This window comes from Melospiza melodia, chromosome 2 (genome assembly GCF_035770615.1).
Source record: "Melospiza melodia melodia isolate bMelMel2 chromosome 2, bMelMel2.pri, whole genome shotgun sequence".
Classification (NCBI taxonomy): Eukaryota; Metazoa; Chordata; class Aves; order Passeriformes; family Passerellidae; genus Melospiza; species Melospiza melodia.
The window spans coordinates 127,294,431-127,307,816 of NC_086195.1; the positions used below are offsets into that span (position 1 = coordinate 127,294,431).

General features: G+C 44.7%; 1 protein-coding gene across 1 annotated transcript in view; it reads left to right on the top strand.

Moving 5' to 3' along the window:
- CARS2 (cysteinyl-tRNA synthetase 2, mitochondrial) overlaps positions 1–13,386 on the top strand; it is a 35,952-nt gene that overhangs the window by 17,220 nt on the left and 5,346 nt on the right. Inside the window, exons 10-13 of the mRNA XM_063149974.1 lie at positions 2,498–2,564; positions 8,079–8,217; positions 10,194–10,317; positions 12,221–12,319. Of these exons, the coding sequence (XP_063006044.1) occupies positions 2,498–2,564; positions 8,079–8,217; positions 10,194–10,317; positions 12,221–12,319 (429 nt within the window). The remainder of the gene's footprint in view (positions 1–2,497; positions 2,565–8,078; positions 8,218–10,193; positions 10,318–12,220; positions 12,320–13,386) is intronic.

Consider the following 13,386-nt stretch of genomic DNA (forward strand, 5'->3'; position numbering starts at 1 on the left):
TAAGACACCTGCTCAGATTCATGGTTTGCTTATAACAATGGATCTTGCTGAGCTCAGAGTGTTTGTAGGAGCAGAGTTTGTGCCCAGTACCAGAATCCTGCTCTGTACATTTGTGGTCTCAGGGGTCTTTTCCAACCTGAATGATTCTGTTCTCTAGTTATGGGTTCTCATCATCTGTCCTTAATAATGCTTTGAAAAAGCATGGACTTGGAAAAGAATGGATGTTTTTCCTAGTCCTTCTTTAGGTGAAATGGGACATAGTGTCAGTGTTTTGTCAGGAAGCTGCTGGGTATCCTGAACCACACTGTTGCAGCAGTCTCTCCCATTACCCTTTATTTTTATATGGTGACGTTGCTGAGGCACAGAAGCCTTTTGATAGCCATGAGCCACATGACTGTGTGATATTCCAGTGTGTCCCCAGGTCTTTGGTGTGGCCCAGAGCAGGGTTTCTCTGCCAGCTGTGTGTGCTCCAGCTGTGCTGGGGTGGCTCCCACCATGGCTGATGCCTACTGCTGCAATAGGGTGATTTCCCTCCTTTAGACAAAGCTTGGGAAACTGCTTTGGCATATATGTTCCCCTTTGCCCTCTTGGAAAAATTAATTAAAATCCCTTTAAAATGAAGTTCAATATGAGCTGCTTTATTCCTAAGTCTTCTGATGCTGTCGGGGTACAGTTAAGCCCTGTTTCCCTGGAGCTCACAATTTTCACAGAAATCTCATGTCTCAGCAGATGTTGTGGACAGGGTGGAGAAATGACCACAACTGCAGTGCTTGGAGTTAAAAGCAGCATATAACAATGTTCCTCTCCATGTCCCCCATGATGGCACAGCTTGTGTTGAGGAAACAAATATTTCTGGCCTGTCTCTCTTTCCTTGTAGGTCTCTGCTTTTCATGCCTGCCCTTACACATGGGTAACAAGTATTAATCTTTCCTGAGAAGTGATTTTCAATCCAGTGGAACAATTTTTTCCTGTACAGCAGCCTTGCACCTTGAAAGTTAAGCCCTGCATGGAAGGTTTTATGCCCGTGCCAGAAGAGGGGAGGTCTGCCCAGGATCTTCCCTCAGCCCAGCCAGTTGCCACCTGCATCCCAAGCTGTCACCTGGGCACAGCAGCCCAGCATCCTCTGCATCCAGCTGCCCTGTTTCCCTCCCCTTGTACCCTACTTCAGTTTTTTCTTTCCTTTTTTTTTTTAATAGCTAATTTAAAAAAATAAATTAATTTAAAATTAATTAATTTAAAAAATTTAATTCTGACCCCGAAAATCAAAGAGATTGTGATAACACAGGGCCAAGCAAGCTGCTTTCAAAGAGCTGTGATTCTTCATCTGTTCTGTTTTAAAGGAAATGCAGAGTTGTTTTTTCTAGTTTGGATGGTCCTTTACCAAATTTGAATTTATTTCTGTACTGTACTCATATTGTTCTACCTCTGTATATTAGTGTGAAGCTGCTGGGCATATGGGGTACACTCATTTAGAACCAGTTTATTTTAAAAAACCCACAACAAACAAACAAACACCCACCAAAACAATCAGTACCACTGTTTCTTGATTGTGATTGCCTCAATTATTTCTGTTTTCACTTGAGAGACAGCACATTGCTGATGCTGTTCCACTGTTCAGGCTGGTTTAGTCTTGTACCAGAAGGCTATTTCAAAATGTGAAGTTTAAGCAAATAACACTTTCCATATTTTCTCACTTGTACTTTCTTCTTATTATTTTTGATTTTTGTGGCACTTCAGTGATCCTCACCAGTTTGCAAATTAAAAAAATTGCAAATTTAAAAAAAAAAGCAGAAGTGCAATAGTCACAGTCAATCTACCTCAGTGTCCAGCCTTGCTGAGAGCAGGGTTGGAAGTGATTGAATGTTTTATTAGTGTACCTTCCAAACATTTAAGTAGCTCATTATGCTATTAATATGCATTAATTGCACTAGTAGTTTACTGTTTACTGGAGTAAATTATTTGTAAAGCTAGATTAATATTAGAGTGGAGTTTATTAGGCTTCATAATTAACACAGATAACTCTTTTTATAATGCTGGGATTTTGTTCACTCCCTGAGTTTCTTCATATTCTATCCTGCAAAAAAGCACACCTATTTTCTTTTGCAATAAATATTTTTTTTGTAAAGTTTGCAAAACTTGGGAGCTTTCCTCTCTGTAAGATTGTATCCCAATCTTAGTCTGATAATTTCATTTTGGGTTTTCTTTGCAAAGGTGTTTTTACAGTGTATGTTTGATTGTACTTGCAAAGTAATTTTCACTATCTTATATTGGACATTGTGTGTGTATTTATATCTTGTCTATATGTATGCACATCTATCTTATATGGAATTGAATTTTATTTAGTTTAGGTTTTAAAGCAGGGTTAGAGTCTAAAGATTTTATGCCTGTCTTAAATTGCAAAGATGCATTGCCATGCTAGTTTGAAAAGCAAGAGGGTGAAAGAAATTTCCTGAAGAAATTGATATGCTAAAGCTGTCTTTTTGTGCATGGAGTTTAGGATTTCCTGAAGAAATGTTCATCAGACCAATTCAGAATGTTTTGTTTGCGTGGCAGATACAGCTCAGGTAAGGAGCAGCCCCTTCCCTGCTGAGGTGTGCATGGCTTTCCCCACTCCTTTCCCACCTTTCCCCACACCTTTCCCAGCTTTCCCCACTCTTTCCCAGCTTTCCCCACTCCTTTCCCAGCTTTCCCCACACCTTTCCCAGCTTTCCCCACTCCTTTCCCAGCTTTCCCCACTCCTTTCCCAGCTTTCCCCACTCCTTTCCCACCTTTTCCACTCCTTTCCCAGCTTTCCCCACTCCTTTCCCAGCTTTCCCCACTCCTTTCCCAGCTTTCCCCACTCCTTTCCCAGCTTTCCCCACTCCTTTCCCAGCTTTCCCCACTCTTTCCCAGCTTTCCCCACTCCTTTCCCAGCTTTCCCCACTCTTTCCCAGCTTTCCCCACTCCTTTCCCAGCTTTCCCCACTCTTTCCCAGCTTTCCCCACTCCTTTCCCAGCTTTCCCCACTCCTTTCCCAGCTTTCCCCACTCCTTTCCCAGCTTTCCCCACTCTTTCCCAGCTTTCCCCACTCCTTTCCCACCTTTCCCACTCCTTTCCCAGCTTTCCCCACTCCTTTCCCACCTTTCCCACTCCTTTCCCAGCTTTCCCCACTCCTTTCCCACCTTTCCCACTCCTTTCCCAGCTTTCCCCACTCCTTTCCCAGCTTTCCCCACACCTTTCCCAGCTTTCCCCACACCTTTCCCAGCTTTCCCCACACCTTTCCCAGCTTTCCCCACTCCTTTCCCAGCTTTCCCCACTCCTTTCCCACCTTTCCCCACTCTTTCCCACCTTTCCCCACTCCTTTCCCACCTTTCCCCACTCCTTTCCCACCTTTCCCCACTCTTTCCCACCTTTCCCCACTCCTTTCCCGCTGGTCCTTCTGGAGCAAGCTCCCTGTGTGGGTCCCTGCAGTTCCTGAATGCAGTGGGTGGAAAGGGTTTGGTGGTGCTCTGTGGGGCTGCTCTTAGGCTCACATTTAGGAAATGGTCTTTTCTGAGCACAGTACATAACCATTCATTTAAATACCTTCTTGAGCCACAGTTAGCTGTGATTCGTAGTTAATTGCACTTTTAATTAATGAATTGCCTCTGTCTGTGATTTGCATCTGCTGTAGTTACTTGCATTGCAGTCACAATCAACTGTTTTTGGAGATGTATCTAGATGGAGCTTTGGCTTATATTCCTGTAGAGAGTATGATGAGGGCTGGCTAATAATTTTTTATCTCCCTGCTGTGTTACCATTTTTGTCCTGTGGAGTTCCTGAGTGTTGAGGCAGTTCTGTGGTGCAGTGCAGCTCACTTAGACCAGCACATGATAACCTTATCACATGATAATGAACACCTTAGCCTGGCAGATCATCTCTCTGCTGGTGGGGAGATTTTGTCAGCTTCCCTGTGTACCCCATAGTGTTTCCAGCAGGTAGATGATGCTTTGAGCTGGAAGAGGTTTTCGTATGTCTGTGTTCCTACCCGTTTCTTGGGCCCTGCCAAAAGCAGAGGGTAGCTCCTTAACCACTGCTGGGTCATCTGGCTTGTTGGCTGTCCTGGCATGGCAAGGGAATGATGGAGCATGGGGCTGCAGCTGCTGTGGTGTTCCAGGGGGCCTCTGTCTGCCTTGGATAAAGCACCTGTAGCAGTGTGACTGTGAGAGCTGGCGTGGCCAAGGCTCTGGGGCACTGCTCGTGCCTGTCAGTGTGCTGCCAGTCTATAGTCGTGCAGTCTTCTGCTTGTTCATACTGCTAACTGCCTTGCAGGAGCCACCCATGTGACATTCCTGGTGGATCCTCCCTCTCCTAGGACAGCTGAAGGCATCAGGAATTGAGTAATTGCAGTATTTCAAAGCATGGGATAGCAAAGAGAGAGGTGGTTATTAACTTCCCTGCCACTGTCACAGAAAGAAAGGGGTGCATCCAATTGCAGGTCTGTGATGGTGGTCACAAGGGTTTTCAGGTGAAAGGAGAGACGAGAATGTTGACTCCATGTCCAGAAGGCTTGATTTATTATTTTGTGATATACGTATTACATTATAACTATACTAAAAATAAATAGAAGGAAAGATTTCCTCAGCAGCTAGCTAAGCTAAGAATAGAAAAGAATGAATAACAAAGGTCTGTGTCTCGGACAGCCAGTCCAAGCTATCTGGTCTGTGGTTGGCCATTAATTGTAAACATACAAGATGGCCCAATCACAGACAAACCTAATGTATTCCACAGCAGCAGATAACTATTGTTTACATCTTGTTTCTGAAGCTACAGCTTCTCAGAAACGAGAAAAATCCCAAGAAAAGATTTTTCACAAAAGATGTCTGTGACACAGGTCTGCTGCAGAGCAGCATCCTGTTGAGGCATGCAGTGGATTGGTGGCATCCTTGGCTGTTTTGGGGTGATGCTGCAGGGCAGTGGCACACTTGGCTGATTGCTTCTTTTAGGAGATGAAATACCTTGTGTACACTTAGGTGTCTCCCTGGTTGGGGCCACTTGGGAGTTGTGAACAAATGTGTGTTTAAAACAAGGGAAAGACTACACCTGCTACCACTATCATATATATGTGAGCAAGAGCTAAATGTCCAGTAGTTTCTAACCTTGCCTAAGAAAGCCTGCAGGCACCTCTCCATTGCTGGGCAAGGAATGGCACTGGAGCCCTGCCATGGAGAGGTGCCTGCAGGCTTTCTTCACTCCCTGTCAGCTGGCTGCATTTGAACCTGTGCTTTTTGCATTACTTCTAGGATAAACACCCCCCTGAGGTAGAAAAAGACTGCTACCTGTCTGGATGTGGGTGGCTTTGATGAAAAGATATGCCGGTGTCATATCAGAGTATAAGCCAGCCGGCAGGTAAGGCTTGCTCAGAAGTCTGCACTTCCCACCTCCACCTTACAAGGCCATTATTAGCTTCCCATAAAGAGCCAGAGTTGGTCTCTACTGAGCCAGGTATTCACTGTGCTGCCTGTCAGCTTGTGTCCCTGCTGTCAGTATTGGTCTAAACATCAGTTTGCTGTACTTCTTCTCATCTTGCTGTCTGCTCATATTTTTATTAGAAGTGAAATCCCAAGCACCTTCTTGTTTCTTAAAAGGTTTTTATAGCCTAGACCCATGGGTAATGGCTCCTGCCACTCCTACCTGCCAAAGAAAGCCTTTTGTAAAATCCAGGTTTGGGGATCAGGTGGCACCACAATCATTGGATTGAATGTGTAAAAAAGATCTTTGTAGGCATGTGGATGAGGGCAGCTGCTGACAGTTGGGAATGGTTCATGCTTGAAACTGTGTTTCCTTTGGCTTGGAATGGGCCTTTTTTTGTTGTCTGGGCTACCCCCCTGTCTCTGTGTGTGCTAAGAGGCACAAATAGAGACAAATGTGACTCCAGACTGGCCCAGCCTTGGAGGGGCAGGGATTGAAAGGGGTGTGTGCAAGGATGTGCATGTGTTTCATGAGAGGGGAGTCCCTTCCTGTGATGATCATTGCCAGAGGGAAGACAAAGCTGCATGCCCTGCCTGTGGGGAAGAGGAGGAAAGTTGGAGAGAAGAGACTTTTATCATCCTTGCATAATGTATTTTTGTAGGAGGTTCCTCTGCTTCATCTGCCTCTCTGCCAGTGAGGCAGAGCTGCCCAGGGTGCAGCTGAGCTCTGGGGGCAGTGGGGATTATCTGGGCTGTCAGTGACAAAGGAGGGAAGGAGTGGGGAGCCCAGTGAAGGTTCATAGGGCCAGGCTTGCCTGTGCTTTACTGTGGGTTTGCAGTGCCTGCAGGCAGTGGTTTAGGAGTATGCCCTGAACTAGGGATGAAGAATGGCTTGAACTAAAGTAGGTTTCATCAGGAGGATAAACTTTTATCAAGTCATTCCTTGCAGAATTCTTGTAACCAGGTTAATCAATTGAGTAATCCTAATGTATATAAATGATCACTCTCAGTGTCTCACTGTGTTATAGAGGTGTGTACATTGGTCTTTTTGAAAACTAAGTAAAGCTTGATTTAATGAAGCAGTAATGCAGATTTTTAATTACACACAAGTGAAAAATCTGACAAATACAGGTTCAGACTTACACCTTTGTTACACTGGGGTAAATCCTGTGTAAAGTCTGTTTAAACAGTTAGGCTTCCTTGGGATTTAGGCTAATGGAAATGAGATTGGATGTCACATCTGGCTGCTTTTTCCCTCTTACATCTGTCCTCTTGGTAGAACTGTCTGCTCTAAAGAGTCTGTCTGGGCAGCACTGGGTAATTCCACAAAGCAGTTGGATGCACCTCAGGCAGGACCAGAGGTGAGATTTCTGTGGAAGCTGTGGGTCATGCTCAGTGCTGATGATACCAGGAATATGCTGGTATCAGCTGTAGTTTGGATGTACCTTATTGCTGAGGTCAGGAGTACAGCAGTGAAGCAATGCTGCTCTGGCCATGGAATGGCTCTGGTGTGATCCTGGGGGAAGGAGTGCATTCAGACTTAGACACAACTTCCACTGAGCTCAGGTGAGCTCTCTTATGTGGGGTCCAAAAGCTTTTCTGCAGAAGATTGCACATTCTCGTACAAATTGAGAAAAGCCTCTCACTGGTAGCAATTCCCAGTAAAAGTGACAGTGAGCTTGTCTGGCTCCTGCACTTCACAGGGTGCAGGCAAGGCCAGGGAGCCTGCTGGACTCCTGCCAGCAGCAGTGGACTCTGGAAGCTCCCAAGGTGGAATTGGCTGCCAGAGGTGGGGTCTCCCTGAATGCAGTGGGGATGTCTGTGTGCATGGATGCCTTGTTAGTGGCAGGGCTGATGTTACTGTGGCTGGGGGAAGAGAAGCTCTGTAGAGTTCCTGTATGCCACATCTCACTGTAAACTGGAGCTCAGCTGTGGATGCAAGGAATTGAGGTTTTATCTTTCTTTTCAGTGGCCATAAGAGGCTTTGATATGTGTGAGTGTGATGAATCCCATCCTAGACATGCCCTTATGAGTTTAAGCAATTTGTATTTTCTCTAAAAATAACTTTCTCAAAGTGGTATGATCAGTTTAGCTTTGATGTTGTGAGGGAATTGTTCAGGAGCTAGATCACAAATTTTAGGTTCATCTAGATTTTAGATGTTGGTGAAGCAGCCCTTTGAACAGAGTCAGAGGTGAGGGTTAGGCTTCTTTGTATGTCTCCAAATACAGATTGTGTCTACCTAAATTAGACTAGGCACAAAATTAGAGGTACATGTTGCCATCACTAGAACACTTAGAAGTATATTAAATCTTAATGATTTGGATTGATAACTTGGCAGAGAAATTCAATAATGGAAAAAAATTAAAGTTAAATAGTGATTGCTTCAGTAAACTTCCAGATTCAACTTTTTGAATCAGTTTGAAAAGTGTTCCAGTAGGTTATACTTTGTCATATGTAGTGATTGTCTTTTATATTGATTTAGTCCTCCTGGTGTGCATGAAGAATGGAGCTTTTAATTAAATGTGCAATTAATTGTGAGAAGTTTGCTATACAAATAATAACAAACTTCTCCTTTGTCTCCAAATATTGTTCCTATATATGACAGACAACATTCTCTCCATTGTAATGCCTTGATTTCTTTTTTCTTAGCAGTAGAATTTAGTGAGGAGAGCATGGAAGATGCAAAGAACCTTCTTCAGACAATCTCCTCATTTATTAGAGATGCAAATGCTTATATAAAAGGACAGCTGGTGTGTGACCCTGTTAGAGAAGACATATTGTGGGAAAGGTAAGTGCAGTTCCTGTATTAAAAGATTGGGATTATGTGAGCAGTAGTTGGCTGACAAACTCGTGTTCAAGAAGCAGGACAAGAAGGACTAAGCAGCCGTCCTCCTTCCCAGCCCAAAAACAAGGGCAGGTTTTTAAAAATTCCCTTTCTAGCCAGCTGTTTTTGCTCTTAGTGTGCTGTCCTCAGGTCACTGTGGTTTTAAGATCTGTGTTACTTTTCTGGTGTGCCTGTCCTAACACAGGCTTTCCCCCTCGTGGGCAATGCAGGAGGCAGAGCTGTGGCAGCTGTGAGGGTCCCCAGTTTGTAAGCAGAGCTGGGCTGTGGTGACTGGAGAAGAAAGAGGATCCCTGGAGAGTGACACACCTTGGGCACCTGGATTTGTAATCAGGCTGACTGGCACTGTGCTGTGCAGCAGAGGAGAGAAGGGGCTACTGAGAGGCTGGCCGGGGACAGGGATGTCACAGGGCAGGAAGCAGTTATAATTGTTGTGACCCTGACAATGGTGAGGAGAATCCTTTGGAGTCCATTATGAAAACCAGATTATCTTCAGGACTGAGGTGTGCTGTGTGCAAAGCTGAGAGCAGAGCACAGAGCCAGGGCAGGAGGGACACTGAGTGCCCTGAAGCAAGGTTAGTGCAGGCAGCTCTGGGCTGCAGAGTCAGAGGGGAGACAGCCTGGGCTGTGGAGGTGAGAGGCAGCTTCTTGTGGCTCAGGCACCTCACTGTTGGGGAGGCTTCTGGCTGCAGTGACTGAGGGTTGCAACGGGCACTGGAGCACATTACAGGAAAGTGGAGTTGCATTAACTAGCTGTGGTATTTGGCAAAAGCAAGTCCTTCAGCAGGGGGCTGCAGGAGATCTGTTGGTGCAAGATAAAGCTGAGAGGTGTGAGGAAGTTGAAATGGATAATCAGTAGGGGATGTGTGGGAGGGCACAACTTGTGTATTCCTAGGCGTAAAAACAATGAAAATTAAACAAAGCTCTTAATTAGTGAAGTGTTAGATACTCAGTGGAGAGGGGGAAGTTTGCAGGGGAAAGTGTTGGGAAGGATGAATTAGAACAGCAGCCATCCAGTATCTGGGGGGAGGTAGGCATTCCAGGCAAAAAAATACAGAAACAGGGAAAATGAGGCTCAGGAGAGCCCCATAGATGCTAGAACAGCTTGAGGTTCCCCTGCTCCTTGCACTGTTTTGGGAAATGGCATCCTTGGGGCAGTGCTGTCAAGCTCTGGCTCACCTGGCTGTGTGTGGGAGCACTCTGCCAGCAGCTGTTTGTGGCTCCCCATTTATCCCTGCTGCTCTCTCATCTCCCTCTCCAGTGGCTGCAGCTGCTGCTGCTGGTTCTGTGCTGATCTCTGCTGGTTGCCCACTGGCCTTTGGCACTGTTACACAAATGGTCCCACTGGACATTTCCATCTGGGCCATGGAGAGTGCAATCCCTTGGGACTGGGCTTGGGCTCTCCTGGGAGATGAGGAGGCAGTGCTTGGTTCTGAGTTGGATCCTGCCAGCAGGATTCTTGGCCAGCCCCAGGACAGCTTCCTTGCCAGGCCCTGAGAGCTGCCTGTGATGTGCCTTTGGAAGAGAAGCATGCTGCTAGCATGATTAGTGGGCTGCTGGAAAAAAAAAAAAAAAAACAGAACTCAGTAAGATCTTTGAAATGCCTATTATCAGTCTCATTTTCCATCTGTTTTTAAATGATTTAAGGCAAACTTTGCTCTGTTGTTGTTGGCCTCTCTCATTAGCCATGTACATTTATTGAATGGCTGTAACACTTAGGATTTTAACATGCATCAAATTTTTCCCTTCACAGCAGAAAGATGTATTCTCCCTGACGAGTGCAGCACTGCCCATCACAGGACAGCTGGGAAGGAGATGGCAGTGTCCTTTCAGTGACTCCCTCTGGCTGAATGGCTGATGAATTCAGCCTACTGCTGGCATCTTGTTTGTCTTATCTTAAATGTTACCTTTTCTTCTTGAAGGCTAGCCAACACAAAAGTAACGGTGAAGGCTGCGTTTGCAGATGACTTTGACACCTCCAGGGCTGTTGCAGCAATTATGGACCTCATTCACCATGGCAACAGACAGCTTAAGGCTGTTACTAAGGTAACCCATTAGGATACAGAGATCAGAAAATGACAGCTGTCCACTGTCCTACTGCTTAATGCAGACAGATTAGTTTATTGTTCACATAAGAAACCAGCAGAAACAAAGCTCCATAAATTTTTGACCTTAATGGAGCCCATTTGTCCTGACCCTAGCACAGGAATTGTGCATGGCTATTGTTTTGTGCTCTGTTGTGTCCAGAGGATGTTTCTTTCCTGCTACCCTATATTATTTCAATCTAATTCTTTTGGAAGTCCTGAGGCTGTTGTGACATGCTGCTAATTTTAGTGCTGGTTCTGTGTTCTTACCCTGCTTCTTTGCTTAATGCCCATGCACAGAAATTAAGCTAAACTGGGAAGGGTGTGGGGTGGTTGCTGCAGGGGCTTTGGCCAGCAGCCCCAGGTGCCCTGGACAGTCTTGGTGGTGACTGGGGACTGAGTGGCTTCTGCTGTGTTCTGTAACTGGCCTCAGCATGAGCCTGTCTTCACATGGCTTTTGGCAAATTAGGACCCTGTTAAGATCTCTCATGTTGACACAAATAAAGAATCTGCTAAGGACAAGACTTGAGCAGTAAACACTGTCTGAAGCACTTCTGTGTTCTCCATGTACCAACAGCTCCCTTTGTCACTGAAGGTGAGCACCTCAGCCTTGTTGCAGTGCTCCTTGAGTACTGGTGTCATCATGTTCACCATGTTTGTGCAGTAAAAGAAGTGTTATGTACATGGTAATAACTGGTTTTAAGAGAGAATGTCTTGTCCTATTTTGGCATTGGCTTTCAATTTTCTCCTTAGCCTTATCTTTACAAATAAGCAAATCTTTACAGATTAGCCTTAGCCTTATCTTTACAAATGATCTTTACAATCTGAGTGAATCCCTGACCTGAAACACTTTGCAGCAGGGATCTGTAATGGCATTGCCACTCCTAGATACAACTACCCCCATTTTGTCAGTCACTGCTTGTTCCCCCTGAATTCCTCCTGTCAGTTGTTTTGTTGAGAATGGGATGAGATATTTGTGGGGCAGCTGACTCAGATTTCTGGTTGAGGTGGTGGAGCTTTTCTGGGTACATCCCAGCTGTCTGGAGTGTTCCCTCTTTATTACAAGTGTAGTAAAGTTCCTTAAGAACTGTCAGTAAATCCACATAACTACTTATTCCTCTCTCTAGCCTTCCTGCTAAGCATTTCTCACCTTAGATGGCACACTCCTGTTCCTTTCTCCCAGTGGCTGCTCCAGCTCCTCCCAGTTCAGACCTTCCTATACATTTTAGACTACAGTTTATCTCAGGCCCCAGTAAAGATGTCAGATAAAATCCAGTACCAGCTGCTGATTTGCTAGTGCATGTCATCACTCTTATTTTTTAGGCAAGGGTTAGTCCCTTAAATGGCTCCTCAGTCTGTCATTTAATCCTTATTTTATTGCTGATTGCTGGTGCTGCCAGGGTGTGACAAAATGCCATACACTTTCTCAAAGCAGTCTCACAATGGATCAAATCAATAAGATACTAAGAAAATTTGGTTTTAATCTTTTATATTATAGGTGCCCATGAATGTGGGATTTTGTTCTTTTTATTTTGTTTCCATACACACAGCCCTTTCATGGCCAGAATGCTATTTTTAGTTCTAATTTACTGCACACATGTAATGTGTGGCTGCTTCTCACATCTCTTGTTGCTGCACAGGCTGGTGATCAGCTCTTCACTTCCCTTGTGTACTTAAATCCCTTCCCTTTGTACTGTGAGGTGCTTTTGTATCTCTGTAAGATTGCTTGTCTGGGCAGGTGTTCCTGATGGAGGTAGATCTTTATAATTAGTAGCAGTTTTCCCTTGTGGACTAGGCTGCAGAGAGATGCTGGGCTCTGTAATATGTATCGACTGGACAATCTCTTTTGAGTGTTTTCTTAACAGGATGCTGGATCTCCTAGAAGCTCTGTTGTGTATGGAAGCATTATTTCCTATATTGAAGGCTTTTTCAGTGCCCTTGGGATGTCCTTTGAGGAAAGACAGGTAATGAAATATCTCTTCTATGTGTTTGAGGATATGGTCGCAGCCCCTGTGTTTCATAGAGTGCTTTCTGAAAGCATCAGATGTAACAAAGTTATTTATGGTTTTAATAAATCTTTCTGCACTGCTTGCACTTTCTCCTGTGATGTTTTAGGAGAATGTTTGAGCAGGTGGAACAAAATGTGGGCTTTTTAGTTCTTGGAGGTGCTCCCATGTGACTTCTGCACTGGTTTTGCTGTGGAAATGAAAGACTGAGGAATGAAACAAGAAGAAGTTAGCATTGGAGGCAGTTAACTCATCCTGTTATGTGTCTGGTTTTCCCCAGCTTTTCCTATTCTTCCTGATGGTTGCATCCAGGCTGGCTTTGGTAGCTGTGTGAGTATTTGCAGTTGAGGGGTCCCACTCCTCTGCAGAAAGCCAGGGGAAGGGGCTGCTCTGCCTTGAGCCATGGGATATGGGGAGGGAAGGACAATGAGTTTACATAACTAGTTCTTGGAAAAGTAGGAATGGGGAGAGAAAAAAAAGAAGAGAACAGCTCAAAGAAAGTACTGAACGGGAAAGAGAGTCATCAATATGGAGGTGATATCCCAATGTATGGAAGCATTTAAAATGACACAAGGTGCTGGAGAATAGCAGGGTGTTCTTTGCTCCTCTCCTGCTCAAATATGCAGCTGAATGCAAAGTAGTGGAAAACTTTCTGTAGAGAAAGTGTTCTGCAAAACAGAACAGTTATTTTGGGGAGGGGGACAAGAGAGTAAGAAAATGTAACATTATTCATCCTTTGAAAATCAGGCAGTGTAGTGGTAAATGTTTTTATTTAGTTTGCCTCCATGGATTTTCTCACAAAATTTCTTTCAAAACAGTGTCTGGATGTGATTTGGCTGTGTGTTACTCCTCACAGCCTGTAGTTTGCATGTTAATTTTTAGTGGCATACTAAACACATTTTTTTGTTAGCTGGATGGCAAAGTCATTACTCCAGATTCTGGGCTGTCTGTATGCAGGCATCTGCTGCACCTATATTTTTGCTGAAACAAGTATCTGAATGCTTTTCTTTGTTTTAGGCTGTGCT